This window comes from Saimiri boliviensis, chromosome 11 (genome assembly GCF_048565385.1).
Source record: "Saimiri boliviensis isolate mSaiBol1 chromosome 11, mSaiBol1.pri, whole genome shotgun sequence".
Taxonomy (NCBI): Eukaryota; Metazoa; Chordata; class Mammalia; order Primates; family Cebidae; genus Saimiri; species Saimiri boliviensis.
Genome location: NC_133459.1, coordinates 38,230,789 through 38,255,970, shown reverse-complemented (window position 1 = coordinate 38,255,970; position 25,182 = coordinate 38,230,789). Strand labels below are relative to the sequence as shown.

Below are 25,182 nucleotides of genomic sequence, written 5' to 3'. Positions count from 1 at the left end.
CTGAGATCACATCACTACACTAACTCTTCGTTTGAGGCAGAGTCAGACCCTGTCTCAAAACAAAACAAACAAACAAATAAAATTAGCCAGGCATGACGGCACTTCGCTTGTAGTGTATTCAGGACGCTGAGGTAGGAGGATGGGAGATCGAGACTGCAGTGAGCCGTGACTGTGGAGCCATGGCACTCCAGGTTGAGACTCTGCTTCAAGAAAAGAGTAAGAAAAAAGCAAGGTAACCAGTACAGATAACACACCCCTTGCTACAGTTTGGATGTGGTTTATCCCTGGCTTAACTCATGTTGAAATTTGATCCCCAATGTGGCTGTGATGGGAGGTGGGGCCTAGTGGGAGGTGTCTGGGTCATGGGGGTGAGTCCCTCACAAACGGACAAAGTCATGGTGGAGGGGGCTGGTGGGTGGGTTCTGACTCTCAGGGAAATGGATTCGCTTTCTAGGCGGGGAAGGCTGTGAAAAAGTCTGGCTTGCTCTCTTGCTTCCTCTCAGCACGTGCTGTCTTTTCACACACCCATTGTCCTTCCACTTTCTGCCATGAATTGAAGCAGCCTGAGGCTCTCACCAGATGCAGCTGCCCAGCCTTGAGTCAGCCACTAGAATTGTAAGCCCAATAAACCTCTTTTTGGCTGGGTGCAATGGCTCATGCTTGTAATCCCAGCACTTTGGGAGGCTGAGGCAGGTGGATCACCTGAGGTCAGGAGTTCGAGACCAGCCTGACCAACATGGTGAAACCCCCTATCTCTATTAAAAATTTTAAAAAAATTAGTTGGGTGTGGCGGCAGGCACCTGTAATCCCAGCTACTTGGGAGGCTGAGGCAGGAGAATTGCTTGAACCTAGGAGGCAGAGGTCGCAGTGAGCCAAGATCATGCCATTGCTCTCCAGCCAGGGCAACAAGAGCCAAATTCTGTCCAAAATAAAATAAAACAAAATAAAATGAACCTCTTTTCTTTGTAAATTACTCAGCATTAGGGAGTCTGTTATAGCAACACAAGACAGAATAAGAGGACATTATATCTAATAAAGGGTGAGGCCATCATCATCGCCCTCAAACACTGGTCACCGTGAACAGGTTTCTTGACTGCGGCACCATTGACACTTTTGGCCAGGAGGTTTAGCGGAGTCGCTGGCCTCCGCCCCTTAGTTGACAGCAGCACTCCCTTCCGCTCCCCACTTGCAACAACTAAAAATGTCTCTAGATATTGCCAAATGTTGCCTGGGAGTCAAGATTGTTAGTAGTGGAGAAACACTGCCTTTCAAAAATGCTAGGGATCCATTCACTAGTTTAAAACCTGGAAAGTGGCCAGGCATAGTGGCCACGCCTGTAATTCCAGCACTTTGGGAGGCCGAGGTGGGTGGATCACCTGAGGTCAGGAGTTCAAGACCAACTTGGCCAACATGGTGAAAACCCATCTCTAGTAAAAGAATACAAAAATCAGCTGGGTGTGATGCAGGTGCCTGTAATCCCACCTACTTGGGAGGCTGAGGCAGGAGAATTGATTGAACTTGAAAGGCAGTTTGCAGTGAGCCAGAATTGCGACACTGCACTCCAGTCTGGAAGACAGAATGAAACTCTGTCTTAAAAAACGAAACAAAACAAAACAAAAAAAACCACCTGGAAAGTAAGGGGAAAAAATAGTTTTGACTGTAGAAGGAACCAGTTGTGTGAGGAGGTGGAGTACAGCCTCCTAGGCAGAGGCAACAGCAGACACAGAGGCCCTGCGTGTTCGAGAGACATGCAGGAGGCTGGTGTGGCTGGAAGCTAGCGGTCAGGGGCCGAGGTATACGAGAGCAGGTTGGGGTGACAGGCAAGGCCAGTTCATCTCCAAGAACTCCTGTTTCTCAGCCTCCAAGAACTCAGCACAGTGATTCAAAGACTTGGGAAGAACTTCAAAGTGTCAATTGCTGCCAACCAATATTGTTACAGTGCATGAGCTTGGGAGGTGAGAAGTCACTTGGGCCATAGAGCACCTGTAGACCTTTCTACAGCCAGCAGGGACTGGTGACAGCCAGTTCCATTGAGACACACCAGCTGGGGGGCTTGGCTCAGAGTCCAGGACAGACAATGCCACCTTCCACGGAGCTGCACATGGGAAACAGAAAAGGCTCCTTTCTGAACCACCTTCCTGTGGCTCTGGGAAAATAAACAATCACAGAGCCCTCAGCCTCCTCCTCAAGGCCACTGTGGGCAGGAGGTGGCCCTCACTGGGCATGGCCACCAGCCTCCAGATGCCAAACCCTGAGACCGTCAGCCCGACACCAACAAGGGCCCTGGCTATTTTTGTGCCCCGGGCAATTTAGTCTCATCCAGACAACCTAAATCTGTCTTATTTCTGACCAAAAAGTGGGACTTCAAAAGACACCCTCTTCCTCCAGCTCAGAACAGAATCCTGTGGCCTGTGACCCATCCTGCCTCCCCTCAGACCCTCCCCAGGCCCGAAGTGCCCACAGGAAGAGTGTGCCAGGCCCTCCCTGTGCTAGCCCTGCCATCTGTCCCCCGGGCGTCTTGTGCCTTCTGGCTACAGACATCTCCCCCAGACTCCCCAGGCGGCCTGCCCCTCTCTGTCTGGCTGAGAAGCCTCTGGTCCTCAGACCCCACACAGGTCAGGCTTTTGGCCTCTCCCAGCCCCCATGCCAGGCCTTGCTGTCTCTGGTCCAACTGTTCCTCTGGACAGCGAGCCCTTGGAGGGCAAGGACCGAGCCATGTGTGGACATCGGAGGCTCCCATGTGGCTCATCGGCCACCGTGTTCCAGGGCCCCAGAGCAGGGCTGTCCCAGCCCTTCTTCCCGTGGGCCGCTTGTCCCCAGGACAGCGGCTTCGTGGTTGGCACCCACAGCCGTTTGGGCTGGGTATCACTGTCAGTCTGGGTGTGGCTGCCATGTCCCCGTGTGAGTGCATCAGAAGCCACCAACATTCCCGCTGCTGTGGACCTGCCTCCTCTCCCGGCCTGGCCCCTGAGGGTGGATGGTGGCTCCCCCAGAGCTCGGGGCACATGGGCCAGGCCTGCCTGGCTGGTCCCACAGGCGGCAAAGGCGGGAAGGGAGACCCCATTTCAGACCCGAAACAAGGCCCAGGCCCCACAGCCTCTGCAGGCCAAGGGAGGGCAGGACCCATGACCTGTTGGTTCTGCGTCCTGAAGAGGCTTCTCCCACCCAGAAATCTCAGCACCACCTCGAGGTGGCCCAGGGCTCCATGTCGAGGTATTTCCAGCCGGGTCTCATCACTGGCTTGTTTCAAGGGCTGTTTCCATATATGGCACTGCTCTCATAATTACCGGTCCGGCCTCAGACGACTCTGGACCCCAAATTAAAAGGGAACACCCACACACGCCACCACATCAAGCCTGCCAAGGCCAAGAATAGATCCTAGGAGATGTGAGCAAGAAAGATGCAATTCCTCCAGTTAAATCCCAGGAAAGAACTGAACTGTGGGAATTTTCTGGAAAGATGGTGACACATCCTCTCTTGCCTGTGGGGAAGAGGCTCTGGGAGGAGGGGGGCTGGGTGAACCTCCCCACTCTGTGCCTCACCCTGCAGGAGCCCCCATCAGCAGGCAGGGGGTGGGCACGTTCTTTGGTCAGAGCTGGAAAGGCCTTCAGGCAACCTTGCAGAGGTGGGGAAACTGAGGCCGAGGAGGGGCAGAGGGTTTCCGGGATCACGTGTCAGATTGGAGGCCTATGATATGGATGTTCATACTTGGGGCCAATGTGAAACAAGTGGCCCCAGAGGTAATGGCACATATCAGGATGGGGGTCACCCGCCAACAAGGCCCTCCTGTCAACAGACACCCGAGAATGCCCATGAAGCCACCTTCCTCCAGGCAGGGCCCTTTGGGGACTCAGGGTCCCAGAGGAGGGCCCAGGGAGCTGCGGCACCCATCATCGGCCCCACACAGACAGGAAGGGCGGCCCTGCTCTGTCCCACCCGCCCAGGCCCAGGCTCCTCCCTGCTCTTTGTGCTCCCTGCCTCCGGCTGGGCTCCTCTTTCCCTCAACTTCCTGCCACACAGGGGCTGTGTGCACCATGGGGGGTTCGGGGAAGAGTCAGACTTGGTCTCTGTTCTCAGATTGTTCCGGGGTTGCTGAGGAGTAGGAGAAAGAAGGGCTAGGTGTGCCCCTGGATCGCACAGGCAGAAAGCGACTGGAATCCTGAGAGAAGTGCATGCAATGCAGGTGGGACTTCTGTTTGGAAAGAGCCTGTCCCTATGGGATTGTGGGGCAGGAGCCGAGAGATTTACGGAAACCCTGACCCACCTTCATTTAAAAGTTAGGTGGTTTTCACCTAACAAAAATGGTGGAAAGTGCATTCTATGAAGGGGCTTCCAAATGGGCAATGGCACAGAAATGGGGCACAATCGATTGGCCCCCATCTGTGAAGTTCCTACTATGTGTCAGCCTCCAGCTGGCCACACTGCACACAACCCCAGGAGGCCAGCTCACTTACATTGTCTTGAATATGTGGAAACTGAGCCTCAGGGACTTCCAGCAAGCTGCTCAGCGTCGCACAGCTCCCAAACAACACATGTAAGACTGAAGTCCTGCTTTAATGTATGCACTGAGGAACGTGTATAACAGTATTCACAACCCAAATGTCCATAAGAATGGATGGACTGTGGGCCGGCATGGTGGCTCATGCCCGTAATCCCAGCACTTTGGGAGGCCGAGGGAGGTGGATCATGAGGTCAGGGGTTTGAGACCAGCCTGACCAATATGGCGAAATCCCATCTCTACTAAAAATACAAAAGTTAGCTGGGCGTGGTGGCGCGCGTCTGTAATCTCAGCTACTCAGGAGGCTAAGCCAGGAGAATCACTTGAACCCGGGAGGCGGAGGTTGCCGTGAGCCGAGATCATGCCGTTGCATCCCAGCCTGGGCTACAGGCTGAAGTGCTACTGTTCAGCCCCTCCTGTTTCGAGATGGGGCATCACTGTCTAGCACACCCAACAAGTACCTTTAGAGCTCAAGTATGTATTATGTGTCTTTCGAATTAGAAAGTCGTCTCCTTGAAGGCAGGTACTTTACTTTCTTCATAGCTATATCCCCAGTGACTACAACTGTGCCTGGCCCATGGTAGGTGCTACATAGCTATTTGGTGAATGAATGCATGGGAAAATGAAAGAAGTCCCTAGTAAAGAACCAAAGGCAGTGGCCCTGGGGCCCACGGAGACGGTGACACCCTTCCAGGTCACATGGCTGGCAAGGGCAGAGCAGGACCCAGGCCAGGTCCTGAATTCCCACTCAGTCCTGATTCTCCCAAACCCAGAAGGCTCAGTTCATCAACGCTCCTGTCCACGGCCACCAGAGACCACGGGAACAAATCTGTCTGGTGCAGGAAGGGATCAGGATGAAAGAGAAGCTGCCTGCATTCTGATCTTGGCTGGACTTCTGCCTGCTAGTCCTGCTTATGCCTCAGTTTCTCAATCTGGAACATGGGCACCTGCCTCTCTGCTGACGTGGGCGGAGGAGGATTCGGGAGGAATGTGCAGAGGTGGTCCTTCCTGCCATCCCTCCTCCCTCAGGAGGGGCCGGGCCGGCCTGAGACACTGGGGCCAGGGCATGGGCGGTGTTGTGAGAAGACGCCTCTGCCACAGAGCCGCAGGGTCAGGGGTGGGAGGCACCTTGCCTTTCTGATGCCATCACTGTAGAATGGACAAGAAAGCAGAGGCCCAGGGAAGGGAAGGGCCGCTGCCCAGGACACGCAGGACTTAATGGTGGGCCCAGGCAGCACAAGAACCTGGGTCCTGCCTCCCAGATCAGGGCTCTCCCCTCCCTGAGCACAGAGAGACCAGGGACAGAATCCACCTGCTCTGTCACTGTCCTGCCCAAGAGAGCCCAGGTCTACAGGCTGATATGGACGACAGGCCAGGCAGGGCCCCGGCTCTGCCCCCAGCCCTGGCCTCCCAATGCAGGCTCTGAACATCAGGACGCAGGCTTGACTTCCTAAAGCACCGGCTTTGCACAGAGGCCTGAGCCATGGTGGGAGCCTGTGACAGCCCCACTCTCTGGGTCCCACAGGCTGCCATCAACAGTTGGGGCCTAGGGGTACCACGCCTGGCTTTTCGGGAGCCAGATGAGGCTGATAGGAGAGATGGAGCAGGAGGGAGCAGGTGTGGGAGCCTGGGTGTGGGCAGTGACACCCCAGCGACCCTGCTATTAGATCCCGTGGTGGCCTCTGGGGCCACCGACCTTCAGGGGCCTCCAAACACGGAGAGCATCCTGGTATGTGTCTACCCCCACCCTGCCACAGCCTCAGTAGTTGCCAGTTAAAGCTACTCTGAGAGAATTCCACTAGTGCAATTAGCACATCAGAATAAAGAAGGCCCTTCTGACAGCTGGCTGTGCCCACCCACAGCCTGGGCTTCCACTAACAACAACCTGCCTGTTAATCCCGCAGCGCAGGAGGCCCCGGGTCTTAATGAAACAGGCAGAGCTGATGTGGGAAGAGGCTGGGCTTTGGAATCCACAGCTGTGGATTCACCCCAGATGTGCTGTGTGGCCCTGGGCTGGCCATTTAACCTCCCTGAGCCCATGGGCTGGCAAACAGTCTCACATGAATGAAATGAGGAATCCTAAGGCTGTGAAAGTTCACGTGCTAGTTTTCATTCTAAAAACAGGTTCACGTGCTAATTTTCATTCTAAAAAAAAAGCCACACCTTTTGTCTGGCTTTTAGAATCCGTTTCTAGGTTTCACATGTGTACAAGACGTGTGGAGATGTTCCTGTCACCTCGGAACCAGGTCATGGCTGGGAGGGCCTGGGGTCAGCAGAGGCCAGGTCCAGGTTCACCGTCTGAGGGGAGAGGAACAGGCTTTCTACTCCTCCCCCTCTATCAACCAATCACACAACAACCTTGAGGACAGATCACCAGGCACCTCATTTTCCAAGGAGCAACCAAGGCTCAGAGAGGGTGAGGAACTTCCCTAACGTCACACAGCAGGACTAGCCCCTGCCCAATTCATAGCCACAGCCCCGACCAGGCTGTGCATGCTTTGACCCAGGGGATGCCAGGGGAGGTAGGATGTGGGCTGGGTGGTGACTCATTCTGATGGGCGGCTCCCGAGGGGACATTCTTGGGCGACTCCATCCACAAGTCTTCTTGGTCCTGTGCCCAGGGCCAGCCTGTCCTGATGACAGAGCCCCAGCCCCAGTTTCACAGATGGTCTCCTCTGTCCCACGTCCCCACCCTGTCCTCTAACTAGAAAGGTGGCATCCAGATCCCATGGGCCAGAGTCCTGTGCCTGGCACTGGGCGCTCAGTGATGGTGGACGGCTGCCTCCTGCTGCCTGACCCCCACCTCAGCCCACCACCAGCTCTGAGTGGCGGGGAGCAGAGGCTCAACCACGCCCTCTTCTGCCCTAGTGTAGGAAGCAAATGGCTGAGGGCCCCACAAAACCTGCTGCTGCTCAGTGCCCTGGGTTATTTGGACCAGACTCCTCAGAAAGCTCTCTGCACCCTGAAAACCTGACCTGACAACAGAAATGTCATCTCTTTGAGCACTGGATGGACAATCAGGCTTCCTGGGTCTGTCCTGGCTCAGCCGCATAGAAGCTGTGCCATCTTAGGCATGGCGCTGCCTCTCTGAGTCTCACTGTCCTCATCTGGGAGATGGGGATGCAGATCCTGGCTGTTACCAGGGTAGCTGTGAGGATGGAGAATGAAAGATGCTGTCGGTGGAGGGAGGCTGGAGACGCCGGCAGGGACCTTCTCCCTGCTCTCAGCCCCACAGCTCCCCCACCTCGGGCTGAGCTGTTGTCCTTAGCTCCCCACAGCCCGGCTTGTCACTTGCCACAGACAGGAGGCAAGGCAGATGGGGGACCTGACCAACAGTCGCTACACGACCACAGACCAAAGAGTTTAGCACTGCAAAAAAAATCTCTGAGCTTTTAAGGACTAAATAGCTCCAGGGTTTGATAGAAGATGTTGGCAGACAGGAAAAGCCAGGCTTTGCCTGGGAGAACAAAGTGGGTCCAGCTGCCTACTGGGCCATCCCACAGGCCCAGACACTCACCCCACGCCAGGCCACGTCCCAGAGGCTGGGCCCAGGGTGACAAGGCCACAGTCCCTGCCCCACCGAGCTGGGTCTGCTCCTTTCCCAGCCGCTCCCCTGACAGCCGCACCCCACCCAGGCTCCGCACAGGGAAGAGCCTGCTGTGGACTCAGGGCACCGGGTCAGCTCTGGTCACTCTGATGATGTGACCACAGGTTTCCACGCTGAACTTTGGCCCTCTCCTCAGTACTGCCCTTATCACAGTGACAGCATCCTGGCCTTGTTTACTCACCTGTCTCCCCAGGACCAGGCTGTCTTCCCCGGGCTGCCCAGGTGGGCAAGACCATCACCTGATTCTTACTGCCTTCACCTGGGTGCGTTTGGTGCAGGTGAAGGCAGGGTGAAGGACTCCCCTGGGAGTCCACAGTTCCCCCCACCCCGCTCCTGACCACCCCGCAGCCCAGAGTGCCCCAGGACCCTTAGACCTTCCCTGGCCACGGCGGTCGCACTCCCCTGGGGGTCGCGTCCACTGCCTGTGACTCCCAGTTCGGCCAGGGCCCAGCACAGCCCGCGGACGCACGCACTCTCCCCTGCAGCCAGCTCACTCCGAGGGTCCCCGCGGAGCGCGGGCGGCCGCACTCACCCATGTTGACGAAGCTCATGACCAGGTCGGCGCGGCCCAGGCGCCGCTCCGGGGGCGCGCCGTCCTCGTCGTCGTCGCTGGCCATGGCGTGGTACAGGTCCAGCATGAAGAGCGGCGCGGACGCCGGCAGCCGGGAAGCGGCGGGTGGCGCGCGGGGCCGGGGCCGCCCGGGCAGCCCGAGCACAGCCAGGATCTCGCGCTGAACGTCCCGGCGCTCGCGGGCGCCCAGACGCCGCTGGGGACAGCCGGGAGGGAGTCGTGGGCCGGGGCCGCCCCCGCTCAGCGCGCACAGCGCCAGGCCCAAGAGCCAGAGCGGGCGGGGGCGCGCGGCCATGGTGGGCCGGGGGTGCTCAGCGGGCGCGCATCGGCTCCGCGGCAGCCCCTGGGCCCGGGGACGCCCCGACGGCGAGCGGGGTCCTGGGCTCGGCGGTCAGTGGGACCCGGCGGGCGGCGTCTGCGGACTCAGCGCGGTCCCCGGAGCGCCTCCCGCGCGGCACCTGCCCAGGCTCCCGGCCGAGCGGACGCGGACGCCAGGGCCTCGAGGCCGGGGCTACTCCGCGGGCTGGGACTGTCCGCCAATCCGTCTGTCGCCGCAGTGCCCGCCTGTCCGGCTGTGGCCGCGGTCCGTGCAGCGCAGGGGCGACGCGCGACGGGCGAGCTCAGGCAGCGACCGGGGCGGTGAGATTCCCGCGAGTCCCTGCCCCGGCCCAGCCGTCGGTGCCGCCCGCCCCCCCCCGGCCCGACCAATGGGGGCGCGGGGGCGGGGCCAGGGCGCGGTGGCCACGCCCGCGAGGGGACCAGTGGCGGCGGCCCGTGTTGCGGGTGGGGCGACCACGAGGTGCGACCTGGGCGTGGCAGGTGGGCGGCCCGGGCGAGGGGTCCGCAGCAAGGGCGTCAACGAGATCAGGGCCGTCGTGGCTCTGGTCGCGGGCCTCGGCGCAGAGATCCTAGGGCTGCGGCGCCGTGCCCGGAAAGCAGGACCCGACTCCGGGTCCCGCCAGTGGTGCCACCCGGCCGCCCCGCCGTGGTATGCGGGGATAGCCACCGGGCTCGACACGCGTCCGCAGCCCTGTCTGGAGGCCAGGCGGTGCCAGCCAAGCCCCGAGGGTGGGGCACGTTCCTCTGCCCGCAGCAGCCGGCCCGGGTTCCGTCCACCACGGCACCTCACCGCCTCCTGGCGCCTTCCCCGCGGCCCCTTCGTGCGCTGCTGCGGGCGCCTACTTCCCGGCACGTGCTCCGCAGCTCGTTCCCACGCCCCCCCACCTGGCTCCTGCATGCACCGGGCAGCCCTCGCTGCACGCCCTGCGCCCCCGGTACTGATCCAGCTTCGCGGAGGAGACTCGGCCTCCAGCCTCCAGCCAGGCCAGGAGCTCTGGGGCACTTCCCGAGCACCTGAGAGCCACCTGTGCACATCTTCTCAGTGCCACGGCCCCAGTGCAGGCCTGGCAGGAGAAGGATCCTCGCGGAAACGCCTAGACTGACTCAGCCCCTTTCTGCACACCCTGCTCTTCCCTGGGCGCGCTCTCTCCTTATTTATTCATGTGTGGTTCAGGCGTTGCGGAACAGGAAGGCACCTAGACTGCCCTGGGAAAGCTGCTGGAGTTGACCTGGAGCGCCAGGAAAGGTCAGTGGAGGAAAGTGCTCCAGGCAGAGTGGGAAGAGCTTGTGCCAAGGCCCTGAGACCCCGGCTGGGGAGCCTAATAATGGCATGTAACAGTCAGCACTTGCCACGTGAGAGGCACGTTCTAAGTGCGTGTCCCGTGTCATTTCTGTAATGCTCACACATTGTTAGGGGGTACATACCATTTATTAACAAATGAGGAAACTGAGGCACACAGCGGTTAAGGGACTTATGCCAGGTCACAGCACTGGAGCTGGACTGGGGCAGGTGGGCAGCTGCTCAGTGGAGCGTAGAGAGCCCAGGGGGAATGGGCCGAGGCTGGAGGGACTGGCAAGGGAGGGACTGCAAAGGGTCCCTTTTTCCAGGGGCTAGACAAGGGCCCTGGGCACCAGGGATTATGGTGACCTCCATGTGGATTGAAGATTAAACCTCCAAGCAAGTGTATAACGCCTCCAAAATCACATTTTGAAGGCATCACTTCAAAAAAATTTTCTGTATCAAATTCTTAATCTGAACAATCATTTGCTGGTGCCTTAAACACATGCCTAATTTGTCTTTTACCCAACAGATAGATTTTCACACTGCCCGTAAATTTTCTGCGCGGTCCCAGAAGCGCCCCCGTGCACCACCTGCTGCGGCTCCAGCCCTGCAGATGGGGACGCCACCACCTTGAGGCCCAGGCTACTCCTCAGACTGAGGACTGTCCCAGGATACTGAACTAAGGATAATTCAGAATAAACGTTGAAAGCACTCAAGACCAGAGCATGGAAGCAGAGCGGAATATGGATCAGAGGGAGACTGGAGTGAGGGCCCTGCAGTTGGAGTCAGGCACAATAATCGGATGTGGGGGTTGGTACAATGACAATTAGCCTCTAATGGTGATGGGGTGGATAGGCAGAGGTGAAAGCTGTTTCGGAGGCTGAATCCACACGGCTTTGTCCCCATGTCATCTTGGTCAGTTTCAGAATCTCCTGCCCACACTCCCTTCACTGTCCTCTCTGCATGCCCCTTTTGAGTCCACAGCACATCACCTGAGGCCCTAGATGCAGGCTGTAAAAGTCGCTTGAGTTTATTTTGTGCAATGCTGGCCTCCCAGCTAGTCTGTAAGCTGACCAGTGCTGGGCTGATTCTTATAACTAAAATCATTTCTCAATTTAGGATGAGTGGAAATAGAGCTGTGTCCTTTAAACAACGGGCTTCACATTCCTATACAACTAAACTGCAGATTTTAGCCATTGCAAGGGCCTCAGCACACGATTCAATTCAGCAACAACCACTGTGGGCTGCTCTGTGCTGTGACCTGAGCCACAGATGGAGCAGACAAGCCCTCTGCCCCTGAACAGCCCCCATAGCAACAGGAGTGATAGCTGGTGAACACAGTAACTTCCAAAGGCAGCATGAAAGCTGTGCTCCCACAGAGGAGCTAGCAAAGTGTCTGGAAGGGCAGATTTGCTGGGAAGTAGGAGCAGGTGATGTGTGAGTGGAATCCCAGAACACTAGGACTGGAAGGGAACTGAAGTAGAATAGGTTTCTAGGAGAAAGCAGTGTCCGAGCAAGGGCTTTCCTCAGCCACCTGGCAACTCTGTGATCTTAACCTCTCTGAGGTTCAGTGTCTCGTCAAGAAAAGGGGGCTAATGATCATAGAACTGTTAAGGGTATTTAGTGAGAATGTATACATAGCACTTAGCACAATCACTGCCTTAAGGTAAGCAGTGTTATTGCATCATTCAAGGTCCCAGCAGACACCAAATTTGCATTCCTCATTTAGCATTTCTGTCACAGGACTGTGATTATACTTTTTTTGAAATGGAATTTACTCTTCAGCCAGGCTGGAGTGCAATGGCACAATCTTGGCTCACTGCAACCTCCACCTCCCAGATTCAAGCAATTGTCCTACCTCAGCCTTCCCAAATAGCTGGGATTACAGGCACCCGCCACTGCACCTGGCTAATTTTTGCATTTTTAGTAGAGACAGGGTTTCACCATGTTTACCAGGCTGGTCTCAAACTTTTGACCTCAGGTGAACCACCCACCTCAGCCTCCCAGAGTGCTGGGATTACAGGTGTGGGCCAGGCCTGTAATTATACTTTAACCCTTTTCCTAGTATCTCTTCATTTCCTATATGGTCTAGTGTGCAGATGGAAATGCACTATTTTTAGCCAGGCATGGTGGCGTGCACCTGTAACCCCAGCTACTCAGGAGGCTGAAGCAGGAGAATCGCTTGAGCCTGGGAGGCGGAGGTTGCAGTGAGCTGAGATTGTGCCACTGCACTGCACTGCACTGCACTGCAGTCTGGGTGACAGAGTGAGATCCTGTCTCAAAAAAAAAAAAAAAAAAAAAAAAAAAAGGAAATCCCCTTTTTGTTGGTGTCACTGCCAGCTGAGCTTTGCCACAAAACCCCAGAAAACCTTAATTACTTGGTAAGATTCTGGACCACAGTCCAGAATTTGGGAAGATGGAAGTCAAGCTGGTCTCGCATGCTTCTGCTGCTAAGAGGCCTAGAAGGGGAAGCAAATTAGGGTGAAAACACTCTCTTGTACAAAGTCCTGGCAGCTTGAAGTTACTCAGGTCCATGAAGAACAAAGTAAGCACTTCCTTCAGAATCCATTAGGCTCCAAATTCCTTTTAATATGGAGATTTGGCCTAAAACAGCTTTGGCAAACATAAATCGATTTCACCACATGCCCACATAAGGAATGCAGCCTAATGACCAAGAACACAGGTGGCATGAGTTTCAGCCCCTTTACCTCCAAAGCCTCTAGCCCTTTTATTGTTGTTACTAAGTTAACATTTGGCTGTTCTGTTATAAAGCTGACGAGGCTGGAGGAAACAGAAGTGCCAGCCTTGAATGGGGAGCTGAGGATTGGATTCAAGGTTCGCTTCTGTCATTTAGTCATTTCATGAGCTCAGGGAAATTACTTTCTACTTTCCCATCCGTTTCTCCATCTATAAAACAAAGGAGCTAGATTTGATGGCCAATTTTGCTTCCACCTCTGAAATTCCATCATTTAATCAGAAATCTCAACATGCTGTGACAGTGTGAAAAATTGGTCCCATTCTCCCAGACCCCAGGATTTCCATGATTTCTAGTATCTATCTTTTTACATAATTGTATTTGTTTAATCACGTAAGTGGGACAGATACCCTACACGTTCACGTTAATATTCTGTTCTTTTTTTTTTTGAGACAGGGTCTCGCTGTGTCACCCAGGCTAGACTCGACTTCCCACGCCCAAGTGCTCCTCCCACTTTAACCTTTCTAGTAGTTGGGACTACAGGCATGTTGCCACCATGCTTAAGTTTTAGCAGTTACAGTTTCCCCGGATGGTCTCAAACTCCTGAACTCAAATGATCCTCCTGCCTCTGCCTCCCATAGTGGTGAGATTACGGGCGTAAGCCACCATGCCCAGCCGTATTAAACAAAATTAAGGATAAAATAAAAGAAAATCTATAATTTGTCCATCAAGATATTTTGATTTGCATAATGCATTTAAGTCCTGACAACATGAGGATATCCCATGATAACATTTATAGATAAGGTAACGATTGAAAAGAAAATCAGGAAATCCAAAATATTTGTTACTGCAAGCAATTTTAATACAAAAGTGTCTTGTTTTTAAACAGTTCATTGGTAGAGCTTCAGTTTCTGCCTCAATTAAAACCAATTGAGATAATCACACAGCAACATGGTCGGAGCTGAAGAACAGCAGCTAAAAAAAACGGGAGCCCTAGACAGCCCCTCTTCATGGTCACTTGGTCAGTTGACTTTATTACGCACAAAAAAAGACAAAAGCAAACGGGACTGGTTAACAAGTGTGCTGGTGAACTCCATTAAAGGACGGGCAAGTGTGTGTCTTATGTCCGAATTTTCAGAACAGGCTCGTGGAATTCATTCCTCAGTCTATGGGAAGTTGATCGACCATTTAAATAAATAGCAAAAAAAAAGTAGATAAAACAAATCTGTAATTCACAGTGCCACCAAGGAGCCTATCCCTTGTGAAGGGTCTGGGTCCTGGTGAACACAAGAGTTACTGGTGTCTAGGCTGGATAGGGAGCAACAAATCAGTTTAAAACCCCAAATGTTCTGACGTTTTCTGAACAGTTACATTTACCCCTGAATTCTAGCAGCTATTTAAATGTCCTTTAAACACCCAGTACTGAAACAATATCCAAAGACAGTATTGCAATGAACTCCTTTTGCTGTATCATGTGCAAATGTTACTTAGATGAGGTTCCCTCTCTTTAGCTAAAAATCACACAACATTAAACAATGGAAAAAGCAATTTTAAGTGCCCTCCCTTCAGTTTTTGCTAATTGAGGTGTCTGTGATTTACAAAAAAAAGAGTTCCTTAAACACTGCAGGATTTTTTTTTTTTAATATAATTTATCTTGCTGAGATAGCAAGTCAAGTTTATAAAGAAGATGCATTTAGGAATAATCCTAAAAGATAAAGCAGGTTTACAACCCTGCACCGCGCAGAAAACCCTATTAATAGGCTTTTTTTTTTTTTTTCCTTAAATACACATTTGTATCTTGACCTTTTCACTTGTTTTTCTCAAATATTTCATTTCTGGGCCCCATCCATTACAGGGTTACCAGGAGGCAAATTTTATCTACATAAATATTCACATGAAAATAGTAACTTACAAAAAGAAAAAAAAATAAGGCAGCTTCATAACACAATTATTCTTTTACACTTTTAACAATATAACTTCTCCCGTTCAGGATAAATATACACCCAATGTATGGAGCAGGATTCAAAGTAGATAGTGGCTTGGGGGTGCTTGGATAGTGTTATCGCTTGGGACCTGGAGTCCTGGGGGAGGCAGTGGTGGTCTTCTTAGACATGGTTGGGATTTTGGAAGGTTTGTTTAGCCCCCTCCTGGAGTTGCCTTGGCCCCCTGCAGCGCTGCTTTCTGAAGTGTCAGAACAAGCAGACTGCGTCTCTAAGAGGTCAAAGTCAGAGGCGTCGCTTCCTCGCCGGCTGCTGGCTCGACTCCCGGCTCGACTCCCAGCCCGACTCCCAGGGCGACTGGCTGACTTTTTAGGGTCTGGAATTCAAGAATAAAAGAGCGGACTTAATGGAGACGGCCTGGGGTAGAAGAACAAGGGAGCAGAGGCTAGGGTTCTGATCCTGTGTGATCTTAAGTGAATCTCACAGCCTTTTTGCACCTCAGTTTCCTCATCTATACAGAAGTTACTGAAGCCTTTTCTGGCTTTGTGATTCTACTTAAGCTGCCTCCTGGGGACTGGAAAGCCACTTCTATGAGCAGCACTGTTACCTTCCATGCCCCGACTGGAGGCAAGCAGGGCTGCTCAACCACCTCAATACAGGGCAGGACGGATAGAGGCAAAATGATGGGAAGCTGCCAGCCAGGAAATGAAGCCGGATTCCTAGTTTCCCATGAGGAATAGCAGCAGGGGAACAGATGTGATCTTTCCCTGCCTTTCTCGGTTCAACAGCAGCCATAATAAATATGAGGTGCTGGAAACATTACTTGCAAGCTGCTCTTCCCAACACTGAGGAAGACCCATATTTCCTTTCACATTCTCTTAAATGTGATCATTTCTGATGAGAACGCATGGCCCAGCTTTGGCTGTGGAAGCATCTCATCTCAGAAGGAAAGCTTAAAGCTAGTTGTAATGACAGAAAAGGTAAAGGTCACTTGAGCATCTGCAGGTCTGTCTTTCTGGGCATCACACTAAATGCTACTCTCATTACTGGCTCCTTGGGAGCAGTGAAACATTCCACATAGGCTGTTGTTTCCAAATTCTCAGCCTGACTTATAGGTCATGGGGCAGGTACTTACCTGCCCGATTAGTTTTGGCACCTGTGGAGGCCGGGGAAGAACTATTGCTGGTGTCACCAGCAAGAGATGTCCGACTAGAATGAAAAGTTGGTGTTGGTCGTTTCAACTTGCTACCTGATGATGGGATAACCTTAAAAAAAAATAAAAAAAAAGGTCATATTTTACTTGGTAAAGTCTTGCTAGAAATTCAACTTTAAAGGGTCGCCTTATACCTCCTTATATTTGATCAATTGAAAAGCAAATTAAAAGTCCAGGAAAACAAAGATTTCTCTTGAAAGTACCCTAGGCCATATATTTTGATGATTCCCAAAATAAAAGTTTTATGTTCCAATTAAAAATTTCAAAATATCTTCAAATACCTTCTGTTCTACTAATTTCCAATGGAAATGAAAAAAAAAAATCCTCAGATACTAAGATTATAATAGTTACAACAAACAATTATGGTGAATTAGTAAAGGAAAAAGAAATCCAAATAATCCTGGGTATAAAGATTTTGGGGTTAAAAATTTTAAATGAGTTTTAGCCCAGCCCCATCTATTTAATATGGAGATTCAAGTATTACTCCAATCTCTTAACACTAAGTAGGTGCTGTAACTTTAGTCAAGATCTTATAGTCATTATCCTTACTCGTAAAATGCAGATAAAATTACTTTACTTGTGGATCAAATAAACTATGAGAAGTACACGATTGTGCAACTGAGACATCAGGAACAAGTCTGTGCATGAAGAGCTAGGAGATCTGGGTCTGAGTCTGGGTTCTGAGACTGATGTAAATTAACACCAGTGTCTTTGCTTCTCTCTTGGGAAATCAGGGATTAAATCCTGCCTCTCCGATTTCATTTCTCCCACACTCCTCATCAGTCCATCTCAGCCACACTGGCTTCCTTGCTGTTCCTCCAATGGCCCAGCAAGGGTCCCCAAGTCTTATCCCCCTGCTGTTCGTTTTGCCTGGACTGTTGCTGCACAATCACCACTCCCCAAGCTCATCCCAGATACATGTGTGGTTCACCCCCTCATTCCCTGTAGGGGCTCTATTCAAAGGATGACCTTAGTAGAGAGGTCTTGCCTCACTACTTACAACACTGCTTGTACATTTCTATTCTCTCCCCTGCTTCCTGTGTTCTGCATAGTACTCATCACTGCCTTAAGTATGATATTACTTGTTTGTTGCTTGCCTCTCCTGCATTAAAGCATCAACTCCATAAAAGCAGGGATTTTGTTTTGTTCATTCTCACATTCTCAGCATGTAAAATTGTACAGAAGAGGAACTCATTAAAAACTTGTTGAATGAATAAATGATGTATAGAAACATTTCCCAAATTGGAAAAGAGCTATATAATATTATCACTGCTACCAATAGGTGCTGTGTTTCCTATTTGAGTGATTTTTGTTTTTTTAGATAGTAGACTTAACTGGAGGACTTAAAAGAGTATTTTTAATGTGTGGGTTCTTTTTTTTTTTTTTTTTTTTAAAAGACAGAGTCTCACTCCATCACCCAGGCTAGAGAGCAGTGGCATACTTCATGGCTTATTGCACCCTCAACCTCCCAGACTCAAGCAATCCTCCACCTTGGCCTCCCTAGTAGCTGGCTTATTTTTGTATTTTTTTGTAGAGATGGGGTTTCTCCATGTTGCCTAGGCTGGTCCTGAACTCATGGGCTCAGGCGATCCGCCTACCCTCTGCCTCATAAAGTACTGGGATTACAGGGGTGAGCCACCATATCCAGCCTTAAATCTGTGTGGGTTTTGTTGTTTTTTGTTTGTTTTTTTAGATAGTCTCGCTCTGTTGCCCAGGCTGGAGTGCAGTGGCACGATCTTGGCTCACTGCAACCTCTGCCCTCCAGGGTAAGTGATCTCCAGCCTCAGCCTCCCCAGTAGCTAGGACAACAGGCGCCTGCCACTACACCTGGCTAATTTTTGTATTTTTAGTAGAGATGGGGTTTTGCCATGTTGGCCAGGCTGATCCTTAAATGTTTTAAACATCCATTATTTGAACTTGTCTCTACTTAGCTTTTTAAAAAAATGAAAAAAAAAAAAAAATCATTTATGCCACATGCTACAGCATGCCATTCTAATTTTTCTTTGAAATCAATTATGTAAATTGTTTTCCAGGACCTTTAAGACATTTATGCAAATAGAAGAGAAAAGCAACCCATCTCATTGTGTTTGCTGTATTTCTTAAATTTGTAAAGAAAAAGCATAAGCGACAAGCATAGGCTTTCGTGGCCCACATAGGAGGAAGAGCACCAGTTTCAGAAGTTATTGTTCCTGAGCACTGCTGCTGGAAAGACCACAGCTAGACCCCAGACTAGGATTCCAAGTCAGGAGATGGCCTGGCTACAGAACACAAGTAAGTAAGGAAAGATAAAACCTCAACATGAAATGAAACAGAAAATAAAACCTCAGGACAAGCCTGATTTATCAGCATTGTATGAGAACTTGTACTTCATCATTAAACATCTAAAATTTAAAACAGAACTTCTGAGAATTGTATGAAACTGGGGCCATTAAGGAAAGAAGAAAAGCAAGATAAGCAGGGAGTCTGGATTTAGTGGCAGTAGGTCCCCACATCATGTTCTAAACCAGATACATTTCTGAACTGGAGTTTTAGCTTGGAGTGGGATGAACCTCAAAGCAGCAGCTCATTCACAGCCATTGGTTTCTTGTGCCTCCCTTGTTCCCCCGGCTGAGGCTTTACAAGACTGAAGGCAACACTGTCTTTTGAGGCATAAGAACCCAATGTTTCCCAATAGGAGCTAGAATGCAAACTGCACTGCTATCAGACAAGCCACTAGCCCATTTTTCATTTCTAAAACACTGCTCTTCCAAAAGCATTCAGGCATTTTAATAGCTGCACTTGAACATGCTTAATTACTGGCATGTGTATTCAAATCAAGGCTACAAAAACTCAAGTGCCTAGGCCAAGAAATTCAGAAGCTAGAATGTGAGCCTCACAGCAGTGTTTACTGGTGCTGTGTTTGGCTAAAGGAGACAGCATCCACCCCTCGGACCAGTGTGGTATGGCAATACCAACCACCCTGGACATGTGTCTCAGGGCAGGTGGTGCCAACCACTCTTCTGTTCTAAGCAAAAATAGAACACTGTAGAACATGCGCCATATAGTTGAATTTCAAGTGTTCATAACTCGTCTGAGTATCTGATATTTGAAGATTCCAAGAAGCCTGATTGTAAATGTTATCAATAAACAAATTTCCAGGAATGATCTTCATTTACCATTCTGAACAAGTATCATTCTAAAGATTGTTATAAAGTTATTAATCTAGTTCCAGGCATCTCTTATTTCTCTCCAATTTTGGTGAATCCGAGTTAGAAACCCCTGAAAACACTTGACTAGATGAATCAGCTGTGACAGGAAGCACCACAGAGATGGCAGAGTGCAGGGATTCGTGTCAGGAAGAAGAGCTGGTCAAGTCCATTAGCGAGGGCCTCGTCTTGACTGTGTCCTTAGTCAGCAAAGCCATACTCTACCTCGGAGCTGGACAGCTGGAGGTCAGGAGAATGGCTGTCCCTGATAGGGGTGCCAGCCTTACTGTTTACCAACCAGGGTTTGTCATAACAGCGAGAGAACTGAAGTGAAGTCTGTGAAACGGAAATCCAAAGGGAAGGATGGGAACAAGTGAAAATGGAACAAAAAGGGAGCAAATCGGGAACAGAAAAAAAATATATAGAAGATACTAAATTTTAAAGAAACAGAAAACAAAATAAAATGCACACTAGTCCATCACAATGACAAGGACCAGGCAGGCACTAACATCCTTCATATATAACCCATTGTAACATCAAACTCAAGCCAGTGCCTGGATTTTCTTTCCTTTTCCCTTAAGTTTTATTTTTTAAGAGACAGAGTCTCACTCTGTTGCCCAGGCTAAAGTGCAGTGCATTCATAGCTCACTGCAGCCTTGTATTCCTGGCTCAAGCAATCCCCTTTGCGTGAACCTCCTGAGTAGCTGGGACTAATAGGTGCTCACCACCATGCTAGGCTAATTTTTAAATTCTTTGTAAAGATGGTCTTGCTATGTTGCCCAGGCTAGTCTTGAACTCTTGGGCTCGAGGGATCCTCCCACCACAGCCTCCCAAAGGCTGGGATTATAGGCGTAGCCATTGTGTCCAGCCTGGATTTTCAAAAGTAGTAACACTGGATGGGCTCAAACTTAAACTGAGAACATGAGGAAATAAACATTTCTGACATAACCAGGCTGAGTACATATTTTAATAAATGTCCTTTGGAGTCATCTTAAAGGCCATATATCTGTGTACTGCTAGGAACAGGGCAGCCTTGGTCTGTATGTTTTTGTGTTCTTCTCTTCACTGGAGTCTTTCAGAGGCTACTACGAACAATGAACATCTGTGAGGGTGGGAATGGGGAAGAAAAGCATAATAGAGATCAGTACGTACCTTGGTTCCACTGGCTGGGGTGGCTGGAGAAGATGGCATGGATGTACAGCTGTGGTTACTCTGACTAGCACTGGAACTGGAACGAGTAGGGGATGCTGCCCGGGAAGATGGTTTGGACCTTCGACCCCGTGAGCGGAAGGGGGTCATTCCCTGGGATGCCCCCTCTGGTAGGATGAATTTCTCTCTAAGTTCAATGTTAGTTCTACCTCGTGCTAAAAGGGAAATAAACACACATACACACAATGTCAGTTATTCTCAAAAATATATCTTTGACAGTCATATAGCTGCTTGACCCCATGATAACAGTTATATAAGCTATATAGGTTTAGTACCATCTGTGGGTTCTTTAAAAATAGAGACAAATTCATAACTCATCAACCTTGTCAAGGTTCTTGCCCACAGCAGATACATTAACCGTATAATAAGCAAGTCTCTGTGTATAAAGGACCAGCCCACTCTGCTGGTAGCGTCTTGCTTTGTCACTGTCCCTGGGGTAAGCACACCGTGACTGCTCAAGGTAAAGCAGATCCAACAGCTCACAAACCTCTGAAATTAAATCAAAACCTCTCTTTTCTCTCTCATAGTACATGTGTACTTTTCGCTCAATTTTTGCAGTGGCAATGAAAGAGTGAAACAATACTGAAATCGGCATTGTCTAGACTCTTCTATTTGAATTCAGTCAATAATGCTAAAGAAAGGAGTCCAGGAACTCAGGACAGTAAAAAGATCAGGACAGAATCATTAAGTAGTAAACATGTCAGGGTGGGGAGGGAGAGAGAGAAAGAGAGAGAAAGAGAGAGAGAGAGAGAGAGAGAGAGAGAGAGAGTGAGAGAGAGAGAAAGAGAGGGAGAGAGAGGGAGACAGAGAGAGAGATCAAGACCATGCACAAAACTTGCTAGTGAGAAACTGTTAAGGGAAAAACTGAAAGCGGTAAAAGGCTGAAGGAGCAGCTGCAAGGAGGAGAGGAACATCAAGGTGCAAAGAATGTGGAGACAGCACAGGAAGCCAGTCAGCGCTGTCTTGTGGCTTTCTGGGGCTGCACAACCAGAACTTAAAATGTGGATTCCATTGGAAGATCTCACGCACAGCCAACACAAATGTTAAATGCAAACGATGCTAGTAATTTAAAAGAAATAATCCCTCTGGAATATGTCCTTAGATTATTTCTCACTGTAAGATGTAATCCTGCAGAAACCCTCTACCTCCTCATCCACCCTAAACTGTGCACTCTTTACAAAGTACTAGACACAGCTAAACAAAACGGACTGCTGCAGAAAAGGGAACCATTATGAATAAAATACTTGTCATTCTTTTCTATAACAGATGTTTAACTGGTCAGAAACCATAAATCTAGAAGGTTACAAGAAATTTGGCCCACTTTCTCCTCTGTTCTATCCCATATGTCTCTGAAGGAATTTGAGAAATTTTGGTAGAATCAGGTTTTAAATCAGGTTGCTTAAGTGTCCAAGCAGCATGGTTCCAAATTCCTAAATCAAATCAAAATTCTTCTCAATATATTATATGCTGACAGAATATATATCAAAGTATCAGGTTAAAAAGCACTCACTTGGATACCAAAACCTCCAAGTTATAGTCCAAGCTCTGCTGCCAACTCTGATCCTTCCCGCTCTGGCTTCAGTTTCCTTAGGTTCACCAGAGGCGATCAGGTCAACTGGTCTCTAAGAGCCCTGTTGTCTGGATGATCTATGACTTAATGGTCACTGAAATGCTAGCTGTTTCCTTCCACGATCCAGTGTTTCCTTTCTCCTCAAGCATCAATAATATATGACCCTTGGCCAGGCGCGGTGACTCATGCCTGTAGTCCCAGCACTTTGGGAGACCAAGGCAGGTGATCATTTGAGGCAATGAGTTCAAGACCAGCCTGGCCAACATGGCAAAACCCCGTCTCAACTAAAAATACAAAAATTAGCCGGGCATGGCGGTATGTGCCTGTAGTCCCAGCTACTTAGGAGGCTGAGGCAGGAGAATCACTTGAATCTGAGAGGCAGAGTTGCAGTGAGCTGAGATCGTGCCACTGCACTCCAGCCTGGGTGACAGAAGGGGACTTTGTCTCAAGAAAAAACAACAACAACATAAAAACAAAACAAAATAAAACAATTCTTGAGCTTCATTCCTTGGCTCTGGGTTCTCTACTCATCCATTTTCCAGATATCAGCACTTTTCCTTCAGCACTAGCCTTGGTAGGAGATCCAGTGGAAATACTGGATTGCAGAAGGAAACAGCTTAACAATTTGGGGGTCACATCACCAATAACTGGAATCATGACTTACACTTATTAATCTATTAATCTTGTATTTGTCAAAGTGCCCAGCTTATCAGTGGACATGTGGCAGGCACTGAAATAAAACTGATGAATGAAAATCATTTCATCAGCTGAAGATTTGAATGACATTCTCCAAAAGAATTGTTTGTGACCCTAAGCTACAAGAACTTCAGATTCATGGTTCGAACCTGGTAAACATTTAGTAGTTCACTTCTGAGCAAACTCTGCTAGAAAAAAAAAAAAAAAGGCTTAAGAGGAAAACTTCGAAATTGCATTGCAGTTGAAGGAAGTGACAGTTTAAATGTTTTAGGAAGGGCACCCTCTAATAACATAATGGTGATATGTTCCTACGCACTGCACAGTTCATAGAATGTTATCACATGCAGTACTGCATCTGACTGTAATTAGCATCCCTATGTTACAGAGATAGTGAAGTACTCACAGAGGTTGAGGTCAAGCAAAGCGGCAGTAGAGCTGGACCTAGAACCCATGTCTTCCACTTGAGTTGTCTTCTTTGTCCCCTGACCCCAAGCTATTCCCAGTCTAGCTCTTTGCATCACCACCTACACTCACTGTCTCCACTCCTCTCCTCACAGCACCCAGGCTTCCACCACTCCACGGAAACTGCTCTGGCAAAGGTCACCGCCAACCTCTATTGGGGGGATGTAGGGGCAATAAAAACTGCTTAATGGCTGGGTATGATGGCTCGCGCCTGGAATCCCAGCACTTTAGAAGGCTGAGGAGGGCAGACTGCTTGAGCCCATGTTGGAGACAAGCCTGGACAACATAGTGAAACCCCATCTCTGCAAAAAATTAAAAAATTAGCTAGGCATAGTGCCATGTGCCCGTAGACCCAGCTACTCTGGAGGCTGAGGTGGGAGGATTGCTTGAGCTTGGGAATTCAAGGCTGCAGTGAGTTGTGACCACGCCACTGCACTCTAACCTGGGTGACAGAGTAAGATCCTGTCTCAAAAACTAAAACCACCACCAATAAAAGCTGCTTAATCTCACAACCCAAGGGACATCCCTATTATAATGTTGGTATGTCTTTACTCCTTTGCACATCTGTGTGTGTGTGTATATGTATGTTTTTATGTTTTTTCTTTTTTTTTTTTTTTAGACAGAGTCTCACTCTGTTGCCCAGGCTGGAGTGCAGTGGTGCAATCTCAGCTCACTGAAACATCCGCCTCCCGGGTTCAAGTGGTTCTCCTGCCTCAGTCTCCCAAGTAGCTGGGATTACAGGCATGTGCTACCATGCCCAGCTAATTTTTGTATTTTTAGAAGAGATGGGGTTTCATGTTGGCCAGGCTGGTCTCAAACCCCTGACCTCAGGTCATCTGCCCACCTTAGCCTCCCAAAGTGCTATGATTACAGGCATGAGCCACCGCACCTGGCTTATATATATATATTTTTAATTAAAAAATCAGGAACTTTCCTTCATGCCCTACATATCTCATGCAAAATTTTAACTAGCTGCTAAGTATTATTTCATCATAAGAATGTGAATTTAACCAGTCTAACCAGTCCAATATTGCATGTTTGTTTAAATATTTTAAACATTGTAGCCAATGCTGTGACAATTTGTAAAACATTTTACATATATCCATGATATTTCCTTAGGATTAATTTCTACATGTAGATTTTATGGGGAGAAAGGATGCATACCTAATTAGGTAACAACATATCAACCGATGAATGACAACCACATGTCAAGGCTGACACATACCAAATGATTCCAAAATGTTATACTAGTGTACACTCTCCAAAATAATATGAGTATGTTAAATTTACTTCATTCTGGCCAATTACTGTGCTATAAGCATGAGTCCACACAGAAAAAAAATCTGACAATGTTAGGTAAAAACATCTCTCTGCTGTTGTAACTTGCATGTGGAGGGTCACTACACACTGCTCGCTTGTTTTTGCAACACTCTCCTCCACTGGCTTCAAGGACGCCTGCTCCCTTGCTGACCACTCCTCCCTGCCCACTTCTAAAACAGATGTTTCCCCTGGGTCTGTCCACAGTCCTGTTCTCCCTCTTAGACTCAACCTGGTGATGAGCTCACTCACTGAGGCTTCAGTGCCGCCAGTCACACCCAACTCCAAATATATTTATTAGCAGAGCAGGCCTTCCTGCTGGATGCCAGAAGCTACATCCAATGACTGATTAGCCTCCCAGAGTGCTAGGATTACAGGTGTGAGCCACCACGCCTGGCCATATATTTATTTTTAAAACAGAGATGGGGTCTTGCTATGTTGCCCAAGCTGGTCTTAAATTCCTGGCCTCAAGAGATCCTCCCCACTAGGCCTCCCAAAGTGTTGGGATTATACATGTAAGCCACTGTGCCTGGCCCAATACCTCCTTTTTCTGATGTTTTCTCCATCTTCATGGGCAGAGTCATCTCTTCCCCCTTCC

At 49.7% G+C, this 25,182-nt stretch overlaps 2 protein-coding genes across 25 annotated transcripts in view; both read right to left on the bottom strand.

Moving 5' to 3' along the window:
* Window positions 1-9,276, bottom strand: part of LOC101033727 (bone morphogenetic protein 8B) — a 33,404-nt gene extending 24,128 nt beyond the window's left edge. Inside the window, exon 1 of the mRNA XM_039473560.2 lies at window positions 8,638-9,276. Within this exon, the coding sequence (XP_039329494.1) occupies window positions 8,638-8,971 (334 nt within the window). The 5' untranslated portion in view covers window positions 8,972-9,276. The remainder of the gene's footprint in view (window positions 1-8,637) is intronic.
* Window positions 9,277-13,832: 4,556 nt separating this feature from the next.
* The window catches only part of LOC101042315 (microtubule actin crosslinking factor 1), a 393,287-nt gene continuing 381,937 nt past the window's right edge, over window positions 13,833-25,182 (bottom strand). For 18 of the 24 annotated variants that reach the window (XM_074380572.1, XM_074380574.1, XM_074380570.1 and 15 more), the window contains 4 exons: window positions 20,483-20,694; window positions 19,556-19,666; window positions 16,068-16,197; window positions 13,833-15,308 (listed from right to left, as the gene is read on the bottom strand). In XM_074380572.1, coding sequence (XP_074236673.1) covers window positions 15,052-15,308; window positions 16,068-16,197; window positions 19,556-19,666; window positions 20,483-20,694 — 710 coding nt within the window. In that variant the 3' untranslated portion in view covers window positions 13,833-15,051. The remainder of the gene's footprint in view (window positions 15,309-16,067; window positions 16,198-19,555; window positions 19,667-20,482; window positions 20,695-25,182) is intronic. The other 6 variants (XM_074380582.1, XM_074380566.1, XM_074380567.1 and 3 more) reach the window with 1 other exon arrangement.